The 15,105-nt window shown below is 47.1% G+C and overlaps 3 protein-coding genes across 5 annotated transcripts; 2 read left to right on the forward strand and 1 right to left on the reverse strand.

The window, feature by feature from the left end:
* Positions 1–141: 141 nt before the first annotated feature.
* Positions 142–1,952, forward strand: ATP5MF (ATP synthase membrane subunit f). Its single transcript, XM_080383923.1, has 4 exons — positions 142–290; positions 379–486; positions 1,307–1,423; positions 1,781–1,952. The coding sequence occupies exons 1-4, from the start codon at positions 275–277 to the stop codon at positions 1,807–1,809; spliced, it is 270 nt and encodes an 89-aa protein (XP_080240049.1). The 5' UTR covers positions 142–274; the 3' UTR covers positions 1,810–1,952.
* A 1,143-nt stretch (positions 1,953–3,095) lies between these two features.
* Positions 3,096–10,091, reverse strand: CPSF4 (cleavage and polyadenylation specific factor 4). Of its 2 annotated transcripts, none has more exons than XM_080383918.1 (8): positions 9,781–10,091; positions 8,821–8,871; positions 8,144–8,296; positions 7,260–7,355; positions 7,014–7,107; positions 6,485–6,557; positions 5,607–5,717; positions 3,096–4,246 (listed from the first exon to the last, which is right to left on the reverse strand). In XM_080383918.1, exons 1-8 carry the CDS (start codon positions 9,881–9,883, stop codon positions 4,178–4,180), a joined length of 750 nt encoding a protein of 249 aa, XP_080240044.1. In that variant the 5' UTR covers positions 9,884–10,091; the 3' UTR covers positions 3,096–4,177. The 2 variants fall into 2 exon arrangements, with proteins under 2 accessions (XP_080240044.1, XP_080240043.1); XM_080383917.1 differs by having other exon boundaries at positions 5,607–5,699; positions 9,781–10,035.
* A 55-nt stretch (positions 10,092–10,146) lies between these two features.
* PTCD1 (pentatricopeptide repeat domain 1) lies at positions 10,147–14,774 on the forward strand. Of its 2 annotated transcripts, none has more exons than XM_080383872.1 (8): positions 10,147–10,706; positions 10,948–11,088; positions 11,284–11,502; positions 12,129–12,230; positions 12,594–13,352; positions 13,554–13,670; positions 13,969–14,208; positions 14,433–14,774. In XM_080383872.1, the coding sequence occupies exons 1-8, from the start codon at positions 10,233–10,235 to the stop codon at positions 14,610–14,612; spliced, it is 2,232 nt and encodes a 743-aa protein (XP_080239998.1). In that variant the 5' UTR covers positions 10,147–10,232; the 3' UTR covers positions 14,613–14,774. The 2 variants fall into 2 exon arrangements, with proteins under 2 accessions (XP_080239998.1, XP_080239999.1); XM_080383873.1 differs by having other exon boundaries at positions 10,149–10,706; positions 14,026–14,208.
* The last annotated feature ends 331 nt before the right edge of the window (positions 14,775–15,105 follow it).

Consider the following 15,105-nt stretch of genomic DNA (forward strand, 5'->3'; position numbering starts at 1 on the left):
CGTGCTGCCAGGGCCCCACCCCCACAGACCGCAACGCGGGGCCTTCGGCAACTGAGGCAGCGTGTGCGGCCGCCACTGGGGAACCGACCCCTCCGGTGAGGAGATGGGACGGGGACAAGGCAACACCGGGGCCATCACCGCCTCAGGCGCCGCGCTACCCGCCCAAGATGGCGGCCGCCCCGCGCAGCTGCCGGTTGCCGCCTGACCTGCCTCCCGTGAGCCTCAGCGGCCCCTTCCCGGCGGCCCCCGCGGCGGCGCAGAGCAGAGCGGCAAGATGGCGCAGCCGCCGGGTGAGTGCAGCAGCCCGCCAAGGTGACCGTGGCTCCCTCCCTCCCTTCTTTCCTCTCTGACCGGGCCGTGTGTCTCTCTGTGCCGCAGTTCTCCTCAAGGACATGAAGCTGCTCGACGTGAAGCTGGGCCAGCTGCCCACCTGGCTGGCCATGAGGGACTTCACCCCCGGCGGCATCGCGGGGGCCCTGCGAAGAGGTGAGGGGGCTGCGGGGGGCTGCGGGGACCGCCTGCCCTGGGGAGCAGCCCCCGGCCGAGGAGGATGCACCCCTTCTCCTGAGGGAGCTGGGCAGGGTAGGGTGCAGGCACCTCTGGCCGGTGGCCGTGGCAAGGGTTCCAGCAGAACAGGGGCTGCTTCGTGGCCATTTCTGCTTTCCCAGAACAGCGCGTCCTCTAGCATCTTGTTCTCCCGTCTGTAAATTTGTTTTTATCCGCCAAAGGTTTGCTTTCAGCATTCCTTCTTCTATAAAGAGGAAATACAGTAGCCTTACTCCTGACCCCTGAAACCATTTGCTGAAAATCTTGAGGTTTCCCCAACATCACAAGTAAATAAAGTTAAAAAAAATCAAACAAGTGATCTCTAAATATGGTGAAAAAGGACACAGGGCTTTTATCGATCACTTGGCAAAAGTTTAGACCAATGCCCTTTGCTATAGGTACAAATATGACGTTCAGGTAGATTTAAACACAAAATGTCAAACACAAGTGTCTACAACATATACACTGGTATTAAAGAACTCAGCAATTCCAAACTAGCTTGAGCTCATGAAATTCACAGTAATGTTTAGGGGAAAATTATAAATGGTTTGCGTTTTTTTTTTTTTTTAAGGCTTAGCGCCATTAACTGGAGTTCACCTTGCTTAACACACAGGCTGCCTTCTCTCAGGCTTGCTTCTGAGGCCCTCAGGTGTCTCATTAGAAACAATTTCCTGAAGTTGTGTGACACCAGGCAGCTTCTTTCCAACACAGAAAATTATGCCACTCATCTGGCTGCTGTGAAAACTGTTCTTCTACACAGGTTATGAGAGATACTACAATAAATACATCAATGTGAAGAAGGGGGGCCTCGGTGGTATCTCCATGGTGCTTGCTGGTTATGTTGTTGTCAGCTACATCTGGAGCTACAGTCACCTGAGTAAGTAAAAGCAATACTGAGTGCCTATAGTGCAGCCTGGAAGACTGCTTAGGGCGATAAAAACACTCTGCTGCTGCTTTTAGAAATAAAATGAAAGACTGTGCTAACGATTGCTGCTTGTGTGGGCAAGCAAACTTATTTTAGCCATAGAAAACTTAAATGCTTACTTCGAAAGGTGTCAGTATTTTCTTGGTGACAAAAAAAGCTTAGGTCTTGTTGCCTCTCTGGTCTGGCAGTACATAAAAACTACATGCTTGGAGTATTTTTTAGAGTTCTTTCTGTCCTCTAATTTCAGGAGTGGCTTGGGGTTTTTTGTGACTTCAGTAAAATTAACTTGCTTTACTTTGAACGATACAGAGCATGACCGCCACAGGAAGTACCACTGAAGGGTGAATTTCAGAAAGTGAAGGTGCAGCTCTCGAACAGACTTGGCTACTGGAACAGTTATCCTGGCAGAAGACACCAGAACTATTCATATTAAAATCTGTACTATTATGACCAATAATAAAATGCATATGCTTTACATTCACTGAGCTGACTTAATTGTACGGTGCGTGTAAGTTTGCCTTGGAGTTTCACCCCTCAAGGTAAGTTCAGAAGTGGTTGGGAAAGCATCTGCTACTTGGGTTGCATTATGAACTGGGGAAACTATTACAACTTAATTCATATTTAACTGTTTAATAAAAGTACAAAGCATTGGATTGCTTCTTAGTGGCCTTCGTGTACAGGCTGGACAACTAGCTGAAAGGGTATGTTTTGATTTGAAAGAAAAATACCTGAGCTTTTGGTGGCTTGTTGGTGTGGCCATGTGTTTCTGACTCTCAGGCTGTCACCTGCTGACTGTAGGTATTTGGGCGTTTTCCATCGTTGCAGAGCACTGTCTGAGATGAGATCGGTTTAGCTTTGAGAAGGTCCGTGACTCTCACTCTGTCACTGGGATTCTAATGCTTCTTACTTCCAACAACCCAAAATTTCTATCAAAACTCTTACCCACTTTCATTGCTAAAGGAAGCTGGATGGTTATTCTGAATGGGTATAAGCTTAAAAGACTCTTGGTATAACAAAGCCCTGTGAAATTAAACTAAAAGAAAACTTGCTTCTTGACTTAAATGCAGTGTTGAGTTTAACAGGAGACACCACGTGCATAAGTGCAGCTTAAAGGAGCATCTGTGGGTTTGGCCCCAGGTGATGTCTCTCTTGGTGCGCCCCACTGTCACAGCAGCTGCAGCTGGGCACAGCAGGTACAGCCTGCAGTAGCCTTTCCTGAACAGGAGGGAGAGTGAAAACCACTTCTTACAGGATATTAATCTCTCAAGAGCTTCAGCAGTAACAGGAAGGCTTTGTGGTTTTGAAAACATCTATTCAAGTAGTGAAGACTATGGACTCCTGAGCTAGATGAGGAAGGTAGCCAGACAGAGTGGTTTTGTTCCCTTTTGAGGTGCCTAGGTACATACATGTAACATCTCATAGTCTGGCCACTGTTCAGCCTCTGGGGGCAGGACATGTTAGGAAAAGTGAGGGTCTGTCATACCAGTCACTTGGCCTTGGAAGTTCTACTTTGACTGACTCAGACTCTCCACAGTGAAATAACTGCAGTCATTCAAACCAAGATAGGTTCCGGTCACTTCTCTTAGTCATATTACCTTGTTCCAAACAAAAAATATAATTCACAGCCAACTTTTTCCATCGGTACATTTCAATAAAAATAAAGTATAAAGGCAGTCAGCAAATAAGAGGGGTTAGAATCAATAAGGCTCACACTGGAGATGCATTTTTTTTTTTAATTCACATTTTATCATTGGCCCTTTTCAAATAGTCTTGCAAACTGAAAGGGTTTTGACTTGCAAAAATTACTCTCAGAAGAATGCTCTACCACTTTTAAAAGCAGTGTTCCGTAAGAATACACATCTCCACTTCTTGGTCTTCTCTAGATTATGGAAATACCTGCCCAGTGTGAGCTGGATGATTGGGGGGGGGGGGAGCTGAGACAAGGTTCTTCTATTCCTACACTTCAAGCTCTGTTCATTTCCCTTCTTGCTTTTTGCAAATGGAAAATGAGCACAGACATGGCTTTCCTACAATCATGGTTTGGCTAACAACAGAGATGCCAATTTAATCTCCCCTTGATTGGTTCTCACCCAGAAGATTGATTTCTAACCTTCAGTAGAACAAGGAGCACAGAAACAAAGCAAGTGGATGGGAGTTTCACAGCCTGATGTACATGATGCATTAAGTCACCTACCAGGACAAGTTTATCGACTACAACAGGCTGGACCTGGGAACACAACTTTGCTTTTTAAGAGCTACAGGACAGCAGAATCCCTGCTTCCTCACTGAAGGGAAGGCATTTCAAGTATTAGTTTTCCCAGACAGTCTTCCTGCTTCCACAGGGAGGGCTGAAACGCTGCAGGTTCTCCAAAAAGAAGTGGCAAAAGGAAAACACTTTAAAGAAACACTGGCGTAAAATGCATTTATGTGGAGTGCTGCACTGGTGAGGGGCTTGCAAATCTATTGGCTTTTAGATCTTTCAGCAGGGCTCAATGAAAATAGGTAGAGGCCAAAATCTGTTTTAAAAAGGTTAAAACTTAAAAAGTTGTGGACAATTACAAAAATGTTGCTTAGCAGCAGCCAGCCTCTGACCAGTTCTTTCAATAATGGCATTAAAAAACAACCTGATTAATAGTTCAGACATAGTGCTAAGCAGAAACCTTTTCTCAGTGTTAATAGCTCCCTTGCACTCTTCGTTCTGCTCTTTCACTGTCCACTGAGAAAGGCCAGATGTCCTTTGGTGCATCTGTTGGCATAATGACCTTTTTCACCACACTAAAAGAGAGAGAGAGAGAGAAGAATTATTACACAGTTACAGCTGTCTTCCTCTAGCTGCCAGTAACTTTTCAGATTTGGAAGCTCTTCTCCATATGGAAGATGCAAAAATTTAGCAGGTGAAGGGGAACACAGTGTCACAAGGGACATAATTTATGGGCTGTCTCCACTCCTTGGAGCAAAAGCTGCTTCTGTGCTGGGAGCAGCCTGATGCCATGTTATTATAACACAGTGCTCTCAGCACACCACTACGAACAGCAAAGAGCCGTAACACACACGGAGAATTTCAGTGTTTGAGGCTTCCAAGAATACTCCGATACACACAACAACAGAGATCTATGGGGACACTCCTGATCAGCTAGACTGAATCAGACAGGGAAAAGTGCATCTGAACAAGAGATTCATGACTCTGCGCCTCAAAGCTATTCAAGCCCAGAGAGAAATACCAGTATCTCGTACAACAGCACTCTCCAGATATAAAATTTACTTGCATCTAAAATATTGTTATTGTTATTAATAATAACAACAATAATATAATAAAAGGTTTTCAGTGAAATGGATTCAGCTATTTAATATCCCTGTCTAATCACAGTAACTTTTACCCAAGCAAGCACCTAAGGCACAGAAGCTGGCATGTACAACGATGCAAATGTCAAAGCCGATGGGCAGGAAGACTCTTTGCCCTTCTCTAGTGGCTAGGGTTAGGGCTTTTGTGGAAAAATAAACAGAGGTGGAAACTCAATTGTGTCAAAGTTTTACCCGTGCTCCTCAATGAGCATCCAAGGTGAATAGCTCCCTCCTTGGTTTGACAGCAGTGAGGGGCATCTACAGCTGAAATACTGAACAGTCTTTGCATATTCAATTTCTGTTACTTGCAAGGACCTTCCAGGATAACAGGGGAGAAGAAAATCTTTCTACAGTCACACACTGTAAGCAAATTAACTCATGAGACAAAACTAATATTAACTCTGATTTTGAAATGTACAGTTCAGCAGTCTTCTTCAACTCTCACTGCGGTAGGGTTTCCTGCTCATTAGCAGATGAGCAAAGTCTGTCCTACAGCAGCCTCAGTCACCACAGCAAGTCCACGAACTAGCAAACCAGTGACCTAGAGACCCCAGAACTCAACGCTAATTCCCACAGATGTACCCACACACCAAAATCACACACATTTCACAAGCCTGTTTACACTGTGAGAAAACCTTTTGCAGGACTAACACCCACATCACAAATCCATTCTTTTGCCCAAGACAAGCAACCAGCAGCAAACCAGCATGATGTAGTTCTGGTGCTGTGCACTCTGTGTTTCTTAAATCTAGGACCCTCTGCTTTCCCTCCTCATACCTTCCCTCTGAATTACCTTGTAGCAGGTGACCTGCTCCAATGGCCGCGGTCCTCTGTTCCCAGTGTTGTTATTTTGAGACTGCATGACTCCAATGACTTGGGGTGTCCTCTGTTGGTTAGAAGAGTTCTGACTCGTGAAGTGCATCGAGGATAAAGACCGTTATGGCTGTTATTTGTTATGGAAGGGAAAAGAGCAGCCCATATATCAAATGATCAATTTTCCTCCAAATCTGTGTGTGGGTGCTCCACCAGCTGGAGCACCAGAGATAAGAGGTAAGCACTGAGGCTTACAGAGCCCAGCGATCCTGCTTTTCTCTGGAAAGAAGATTTAGAGAGTAGGTTTAGGCTGCTAAATTACCATTGCTATCACTGAGAGATGTCACACAGATTAAAAAAATTGGCAGACCGCTGCACAACCATGTATGATGTGCTTCTCTGTAATGTGGGAGTGTTCTGTGACTCGCCCCGAACAACAGAACTGCCACTGCTGGCCTCTGAGCTGGAGGACAGTACTCATGACTGAGAAGGTTAACCAAGGCGAGGTAAGAAACAGAACAAAGCAGGACACCATAGTCCCAGTACAAAGACAGCAGCAGCAGTGTGTTGTGATCAGCTGGTGAACATTAGAGGGCTGGCAGGAGAGAGAAGGGACAGGGCTTTATATTTTATTCGGATTTGTCTCCCAAGTTCTTAATTACAAAAGAGTATCACACCCCGTTGTAATATAAGTAAGGCTTTCCCTCATTCAATGAGTATTTCTCTAAGACTTTCCAGCAAGCCAGATCCAAGAGCCCAGGTGTCCAATTTTGACCACTAAACAAGATACCCTCTTTCAAAGCGCTGTGGGAAATGCTCTGAGGGTGGGCATGTAGGGGAGGCAGGGGAACTGTGTACCTTTTGTTGTGTTTGTGTCGGTTGAGGCAGTGGTGGTTGCTCTGTGGTTCCCATTGGCAGTTCAAATCGAGGGCTGGTTTAGATGGAAACAAGAAAATTGATTCTCAAATCATATGCCAACATTTTACCATCAGTTCAGTCAAGTAACTCCAAACAACATACAATCAGCCAATTAAATTTGGCTTACAGGAAATAGGCCACCCCCTCCCCACTTCTTCTCTTTGCATTTTGATGCTCAGCAATTACATGTATGAAAATGACAATCCAGTATGTAGTATATCCCTCCACCTGAGAAGTCTCCCGGAATATAAACCCACGTGATCCCACTGCACTGATGGCATCTGATCACCACTCCAGAGCCTTAGTGGTAGCTCCCTGAAGGGGTCCTGCCCTGTATCCTCAATTTGGTACAACTAAATGTTGGCGAAATCTCCAAAGCCATTGGGAAGCACTGGAGCACCCTTTTTTGACATATACAGGATCACAAGGCAAACACAAGATTACAGAACAAGCCTGGTAGCATACTCACTGCATGAATTTACAGGTAGGCCCCTCTGGACAGAATCCTACTAGGTAATTCACACAAATGACTCTTCGAGTGTGCCGATGTCTGCAGAGGGGACCTGCAACACAAAGCTCCGTAGTTCACATTCCATATATATGTACCCTAGCACTCAGTAATAGCAAGTACACAGGCAGATCATGCAAAGAAAGAACAGCAACACCCTACCCTTGATTTATAGCTACAGAAGCATCAACAGTGCAACATACATACCATGTTTACAGAAGCCTCTGTCATACCAGGGACAGTCTTTGATCTTAGACTCCGGGTCAATGTGCAAGAACGGACATTCTTTGTTACTGCATTCCCCTGTACCAAAGGCAAACACACTTCTTAGTCAATTGTGCAGGTTCGAGATCAAATGACTCTCAAAACATTACCTGGATCATGTAGCTCCCACAAAGCCGTTACCCAACATTTATACATTCAGGCACAACAGTCTTACTGCCTGCCTTAACCTAGATAAAGAACACCAAGAACTCACTCCTGCTGAGTAAAGTTCTACCAGGCTGGATTACTTATGTGTGCTTTTAAAAATAATGCAAAACTAAATCTGAAAGAGCAGTCATGATAACAAAAACCAAACATTTAGTGCACCAGAAGCGTGGAGAAACTACAAATTGCGCACTAACCTCAATCCAAGGAAACCTACAAGACTGTAAGTTTCTGACAGCAAGTTGCCTCATTATGTCCAGATCTCCAGAGCTGGAAAGCAAGTGCATAAAAGTTTTGCACCCCCATGCCCTCTGCTGCTCAACAGCTCCCCAAAATAAGTCATGCAACGACCAACTGCTCAGCCTACTCATCTCATACCAAGAACAGAACATAAGGCATAAAACCCCAAGTAAAACTTGAACTTCCCCCCTCTTCCCCCAAGGGACAAGCTCTTGAGAGAGGACATCTACAATAAGTCACAAAATTAGGGAGATAATAAGATGAAGAACTAAGCACATCTGAAGAAATTACAATCTAACAGTATCACCATCACAGAAAAACTGTAATGCTCTGAAGACGGATGAGAGGGATGTACCATGATCCTCTTCACCACACTCACACACCAGCAAGGAGCACTAAGTAGGAGTTACAATGCCTCTTACCAAATTTGGAGTAGAAGTAACACTCAGGCATCTTGGTCATGTCATACTCGTGCAGAAACTCGCACTGGTCTCCCTTTTTGCACAGTCCTCGTAGCCAGTGTTTGCAAACAACTGTCTTTTCCCCGCTGATGTGTCGGAATGGGCACATGCCTCCTGTGGAAGGATGGGGCAAGAAGAAGGGAAAAAGAGCAATTAAAATATGCAGCCCAAAGTGGCATAGAGCAATAGCAACGCTTTGCTCCCCTTTGCAAGGGAGGTTTCAGAAGACACCACTTTCTCCTTGTGAATTCAGCCTTTAGTGGCAATAGCAAAGCAAGGAGTTTAAGACAAGTCTTATGTTACCCTCTAACAAGCTAAGCAACACAGCCTCCAGCTCTTAATCCTAGCAACCACGAACCACAGCAACTAATACAGCCACATCCACAGCAAGGTCTGTGTGTGCTAAGTTCAAGCCTTCCTTTACCTGCAGCTTTGCTTATTCACCTCCAGCTTCTTAAAAAAATACCACTATTTCACAATTGTTGCAGTTATTCCAACATTCTTCACTTTTATCCTCTATCTAGGTTATCCCCTCATCTTTATAAGAAAGAAGAGTACTGTAGACAGTGCTAGAAAATCTAGTTTCCTCCCTCCAGCCCTATAAGTACGAGTAAAATTGTATTTAAAAAATTACTTGCCTTTTCCACAGGCCGCTTTTAAAAAAAATTCACAGACCGCTGCACCCGACTCTGTGGAGAGAGCAAAGAAACATAATTAATTTTAACGAAGTTTCACGGCAATTTATAAAATATTCCCTTCCCCAGAAAGACAATCTGTTCCTCAACATCAAAAGAAAAGCATTTTGGCTGGGAGAATTTACTTTCCCACATAAGTTCCCTGCTCAAGTCTGGCCCTCACAGGTATCTCTGTTCTTCTTGGGGAACACCAAGGGGGACTTGCAGAGATCTGGCAGTGCTTGTTTTGCTTTTCACATGTTTAGGTTTTGCTGACCAGGTTTTCCTCTGCTGTAAAGTCAATCATGTCTATGAACCCTGTATTTACACGGTGGCAATGACGGTCTTATATTTTTTTGAACAGAACAGCCTGAAACAACCATTAGCTTGTTAACCCTTGCTGAGCCTGACCAATGGGAACCACAACATCTGACGGAGTTAAAACACCAGTTTAGTAGCCTGGCCAGAAAATTTCAGCAAAGCAACTAAAATCTTGTGAGACTACTTGTGTCAGACTATTAGACTGAAGGAAGAAGTTTAGAGACTAGGCCACGGACATACCTAAAGAGAAAGTGCCCTTGCCACCAAAATGCCTCACCTATGAAAAGGGAATGATAAAAAAACCAAAGGTACTATGCAGGAAAGCGATACTTATTCACAATAATACCTCCGCTTTCATTTCCCAGCCTGCCCAAGTACTAACTACTGCTTTCATTAAGCAGAAAAGAAAGACGCCTGTATTAAGACAGGAACCTACAGGGAAAGCAGCAGCTACGCGAATCTAAGGCCAAGAACTGAGCAAGGCGCCCAGACCCGCGGAACCCTCCCCATCGCCCGCAGCCGTCTCAGCCGCCCCGCGGCAGGAGGCCGGCCCCGCGCCCCCCCGGGGAGGAGGGACCCGCGCAGCGCCCGGCCCGCACGCACTGTCCATGCCGGGGAAGGGCAGCGGCTGCGCCCCCAGCTGCTGTTCCACAGCCACCTCCAGGTCGAACTTGATGTGGTCCACGCTGGCAATGAGCTCCTGCATGGTGGCGGCTGGGGGGCGGCGGCAGCGGGAAGGGAGGGGAGGTATGGTGGTGGCGGTGGAGGCAGCGGGCGGCCGGGCCCGGCCAGGCCCGGCCCGGCCCGCTCCACTCCGCGCCGGCAGCGCCTGAGGAGAGGGGAGGCGGCGGCGGCAGCTCCTGGCCGCCCCGCGCCGCCCGCCCGCGGAATGCCGGGAGCCACCCCTGACCCCAGCGCCCGGCGGGCAGCGCGCGCGCCTCCGCCAATCAGGGCGCGCCGGCCCCGCCCCTTCCGCCCGCGCCGGCGCCGCGGCGGAGGGGAGTGGAGTGGGCCCGGGCCCAGGCCCAGGCCCTCCCGGTGGCCGCGGGCACGCCATGAGGGCGGTGCGGCTCCTCAGCCTCCTGCGGGGGCGCTGGGCCCCCACCGCTGTCCCGTGGGGGTGGGGGGCAGCCTCCGAGGGCGGCTCCGAGCGGTCCGGGCCGGCGCCGCGGCTGCTCCGGCCCCCGGGGCAGGGGCCGCTGCCGGGCTGGAGAGCGTTCAGCTCGTCACGGGCGTCCTACAGGCTGCCCGGGAGCGAGCCGGGAGAGAGCGGTGCTGGCAGCTGCGCTGGAGCGGGCGGCGAGGAGGAGGAGGATGATGATGATGATGATGATGAAGGCGTGGAGTTCGGGACGCTGTCTAATAAATTTTCTTCTAGAAAATATTATCACAAAACCACATCGCGCTTCCAGAATTTAAAGCTGCAAGAGGAGGGAGAGGAAGAATCGGGAAGAAAACCTCGACGCGGTCCGAAGAACACCCCGTACTGGTACTTCCTGAGATGCAAGGCCCTCATCAGAGATGACAAGGTGTGTTCCCAGCTCTTCACTTATTTGGTTTTTAATAGCATTGATGACAGCTGCAACTGTGCAACTGCTTCCCATCTGTGTTATCCTATTGCTTAGTATCTTTATAGAAAGTAGTAAAATTAATCCATGAGGAATCCCATGCTCTGTAGGACTTCTACCACAGTCTGCCCACAGCTGCGGATAATGTCCATTGTAACCAATTCTCTTGCTGCCTCATCGTGGATTCTCCTCTTCCCTCTAGCTGGCGGAGGCTCTGGAGCTGTTTGAGGTGCAGATGCTGAAGGAGGAGCGTGTGCAGCCGGAAGAAAGCAATTACACTGTTCTAATTGGCGGCTGTGGCAGGGTTGGCTACGTGAAAAAGGCATTCAGGCTCTACAATGATGTAGGTTCACCTTGTCTCCTTTCTCAAACTACCTTTACCTTTTTTAAGTTAAAACTGTTTCACGTTACTTTGTTTCCAAAATGCCTCTGAGTTAGTGTTTGCACCTTCTTAGCCTGAAACTTTTAATAACAAGTGAAGAAATTCTAGACATCCTTTCCTAAAAAGCCAGTTCAAATTCTTCTTCTCTTCCCTTAGATGAAAAAACGAGGCTTAACTCCCACGGAGGCCACTTATACAGCCCTGTTCAATGCCTGTGCTGAGTCGCCGTGGAAGGACTCGGGCCTGCAGAGCGCTCTCAAATTACGGCAGCAGCTAAAGAGCAAAAATGAAGAGCTGAACCTGATCACCTACCATGCGCTGCTGAAGGTCTGTGCCCTCTGCTCGGATCTCAGGATGTGCTTTGATGTACTGAAGGTAAATAAATGACTCTTCTCATGTTGTGTAGCCTGCTCTGGTGAAAGCTCCTGGAAGCTGCCATATTGCATAAACTTTTGCATTTTCAGGAGAGGTAATTACAGGTCATGTGTTTATGTTTCATTGATCCTTGGTCTCATACAATTAAATTGACTTGGTATGTACCAAACACTAAGCTGAAGTACATAAAAGGAGGCAGCTGCTGAGGTTGGCTTTAAAACTGGTCGGGTGTGACAGAGACTTAACAAACAGTTTTTGTGGAGTTTGCAGTTACTGTGTCTGTCTCCGCTCTTTATTTTGAAGATCTGTACTTTGATACCTGTCTCCTTTTAGAGCTCTTACAGCAGCTTTTTTCAGAAGGGCCAGTATGGGAATAGCTAAAAGGATTGCTGTTCCTGCCCCTCCAATTCCCTGTAGCTCCCATCAGGGAGTAGCTAGGATCTGTGTCGGCATTTCAGGACGCTCTTTCTCCTGGAGCGATCGTTCTGCTCACAGCCCTGGGAGTTCACCCTGTGATTTGCTGCTGCTATATCCCTAGAAGACATCAGTGGTATTTGAGCTTCACAGCCAGCTGCCACAGACTGTTAGGGTAACTGAGGAGTTTAATGCGCTCTCTGCTCTTTCAGGAAATTGTGCATAAGGGCCATGTTCTCACAGCCGAGACCTTCAGCTTCCTTCTCATGAGCTGCATAAAGGACAGTGAAAATGGCTTCCGATATGCCCTACAGGTTTGTCTTCATCTTCTAAGTGGGGAGGAAAAAGTGCCTCTGTATTGTAACTTGGCACTTGAACGTACAGAAGGCAGCAGGTTGCTCAGAGCTGATGAAATAGGAGGAGGTCAGCTCCTCCTAGGCCCAGTTCTGTAAACTAGACTTCCATCAGGATGTCTCGTACACTGGTAAACCACCCTGGGTGATCTTGCAGGACTGTATGAGCTCAAGGTGGCTGTTTACTATCCAGTGGCCACTCACCTCATCATGCTATAAACTTGCTCCTTTTCTGCAAGCAGATACATTAACAGATATGCTGACAATCAAATGCTCCTCTTATTTAGCATCACGTACATCTGATGTTTGTCTTCCCCTCTTCAGGTCTGGAAACAAATGACTAAACTTGGAATAAAGGCTGACAGCCACACTTACAATTTGATGCTACGTGCTGCGAGAGACTGTGGAATAGGCGATCTGGTCGTGGCTTCTGAACTCCTGCTCAGACCCACCAACGAGAACTCCTCTCAGCAAAGGCTTGCACCCGGCAGGCAGAAGGAAAAGGTAAAGAGTCAGAGGAAGAAGGGATCAGAGTGTGCAGCTGCTGTCCAGCTGGATGTGGAAGCTATGGAAAAGCAGTTATTTCAGGAGAGTTCGGTGCAGCCTGAAGAACTGATCCAGCACCAAAATAAAGATGTAAATCAGGCTGAAACGGAACCAGCTGCTCTCAACAGCCCCAGCATAGCTCACAGCACAAGTGGAGCACTGATGAGGAGAGGCCAGAACAAGGTGGAGCAGCAACAAGAACACCTCAGCCAGAAGCGGCATTTCTGCAACCTGCCCAACTTGCTGGATTCCAGGATGCCTGATGCAGCCGTGGTTTCCTTGGGGACAGTGGCCACACCGTCTGATAGACTGGCTTTGATGGGGGACGTGGAAGGCTTCTTGAGTAAAATGAAAGAGGACAATGCAGAACCCAACATTAAAACATTTACATTACTGGCTGACCTGGTAGAACCCCAAAGCCCCTCAGAGTCCTCTTTGCTGGCACTCCTAGATGAGCATAAAGTGAAAGTGGATGTGACCTTCTTTAACACTTTAATAAGGAAGAAAAGTAAACAGGGAGACCTAGAAGGAGCAAAGGTGAGAAAAAAACTCAGAACGAGCCTGTCACATCCTCCTGTGTTAACTGTGACACCTGTTTCTGTCTCACACTGTTTTCCACAAACCAGTGCTGGTTTAATTTCCTCAGTGTTCCTGGATTCTGTTTGAGCATGTTCAGCTCTGTCTGGAAAGCTACAGCATGACTTCTTGGAAACTGATGTCAACACTTTTATCTTGCAGAGCGTGCTGCCAGCTCTAGTGAAGAGGGGACTATCGCCTAACCTCCAGACGTTTTGTAACTTGGCAATTGCTTGTAACAGAGAGAAGGATGGATTGCAGTTACTCTCAGATTTGAAGGTAATCAAAAAAGCCTCTGCTGCTTGGGGTTCGAGCTGCAGGAAGAGGTGAAGGGAAGTGTTAATGCTTTTAAAAAGACCTGCTGAGGTGTCTGTGGCGACGGCTTTTGTTCTCACTCCAAAACCAAGCAACTCTAGAGTAGCTAGAGCCAGCTCAGGTGGTCTGTCCTATACCTGCGCTGGGACAGCAGAGGGCTTGTGGGGAGGGCTGTGCTGGCATTGTAGAAGCTGCTACATGGGTCCCAGAGTGAGAGCTGTACTCCTTGTGTAAGAAGCACCTGTGTGCCTTTTCCTTCCAGGAGTCCTGCACTAGTCAGCAGATAAACAAGTTTAACTGTACCGTTTGTTGTTTCCAGAGGTCTGGAATAACTCCCAACAAGTTTATCTACAGCACCCTCATTGCTGCTGCTGTGAGACAGCTGGATTACAGTTACCTCACTGAGATCCTGCGAGACATGAGGAATAACCAGGTGCCTCCCAATGAAGTTATCATACGCCAGCTGGAGTTTGCAGCACAGTACCCTCCCAAATTTGATCGAGTAAGTAGCCATGACGAGTCAAAGTGCAAAGGCAGCACGAAGGACACCAACAAGGCAGCACAAAATTAGATGTCTGCCTAAGTCTTTTTCCTTTGGGTTTGTCTGATCTGGCTGACAGTTACTTAGTAACTGTTCCTTTAGTAGCAGCTTGTAGCTATTGCATGCTGGTGCTGAAGTGAGCTCTCTTCTAATAGGAACTTGTTTTGTTGGGTTTCTGTTTGCAGTATAAGTCAAAGAACCCGTACCTGGAGAAAATTGATGGCTTCCGCGGCTACTACTATCGGTGGTTAAAAGTAATGGCAGGAGAGGAGACCCCCCACCCCTGGGAAAAATACAGAACAGTGAAACGTGCGGTACATGACAATAAGGAAGAGGCTGCGCAGGAGCAGTCAGGGCAGAAGTAGCGGTGAGCAGGATGCTGAAGTCCTGCATCTTCCTTGTGCTGGGAGAACTTGGAACTCACTCCTTTAAACTGTCTCATAGTAAGGCTGCTTCGTATTTCCATGAACCCCAGTTCTTGGGCTAACTACGTAATAAAATATTTGTCCATTATTTTAAGAAGCAAATACATTTTTCAGTGAATTTCCTTAAACTGCAGAGGATTAGACAGGCTGTAGTTTAACAAAACCTGTGCTAAACAAGGAAGAAGCAAAATCAGATTTAACGGTGGTTTAGCTCAGTGCTAGTTTTGCCTCTTTCCTGTGTTCTGTGGCTATCTGGGCACTTAACGTGCAACCTAGAAGTCTCTTCAGGAATGCCAGCAGTCTGTACAAATCTATGCACTAATTCCAGGCTACAAACCTTAGAGAGCTCCAGTGACATTTAGCTTCCTTCTACACAAGATCAGGGGAGAGCCTGAATCAGAGCAGATGTTTGAGAACTGTATTATTTCCTTTC

The sequence above is a fragment of the Falco punctatus genome, assembly GCF_963210335.1.
Source record: "Falco punctatus genome assembly, chromosome: 4".
In the NCBI taxonomy this organism is placed as follows: domain Eukaryota; kingdom Metazoa; phylum Chordata; class Aves; order Falconiformes; family Falconidae; genus Falco; species Falco punctatus.

Coding starts and splice junctions, on each gene's coding strand:
- ATP5MF (XM_080383923.1), top strand. Junction 487..1,306: donor CGCGGGGGCCCTGCGAAGAG/GTGAGGGGGCTG, acceptor TCTTCTACACAG/GTTATGAGAGATACTACAAT. Junction 1,424..1,780: donor CTGGAGCTACAGTCACCTGA/GTAAGTAAAAGC, acceptor TGAACGATACAG/AGCATGACCGCCACAGGAAG.
- CPSF4 (XM_080383918.1), bottom strand. CDS start 9,883: ATGCAGGAGCTCATTGCCAGCGTGGACCACATCAAGTTCGACCTGGAG. Junction 7,108..7,259: donor CAGAGGCTTCTGTAAACATG/GTATGTATGTTG, acceptor TTTGTGTTGCAG/GTCCCCTCTGCAGACATCGG. Junction 4,247..5,606: donor AGCAGGTCACCTGCTACAAG/GTAATTCAGAGG, acceptor TCTCTCTTTTAG/TGTGGTGAAAAAGGTCATTA.
- PTCD1 (XM_080383872.1), top strand. CDS start 10,233: ATGAGGGCGGTGCGGCTCCTCAGCCTCCTGCGGGGGCGCTGGGCCCCC. Junction 11,089..11,283: donor CATTCAGGCTCTACAATGAT/GTAGGTTCACCT, acceptor CTCTTCCCTTAG/ATGAAAAAACGAGGCTTAAC. Junction 13,353..13,553: donor GAGACCTAGAAGGAGCAAAG/GTGAGAAAAAAA, acceptor TTTATCTTGCAG/AGCGTGCTGCCAGCTCTAGT.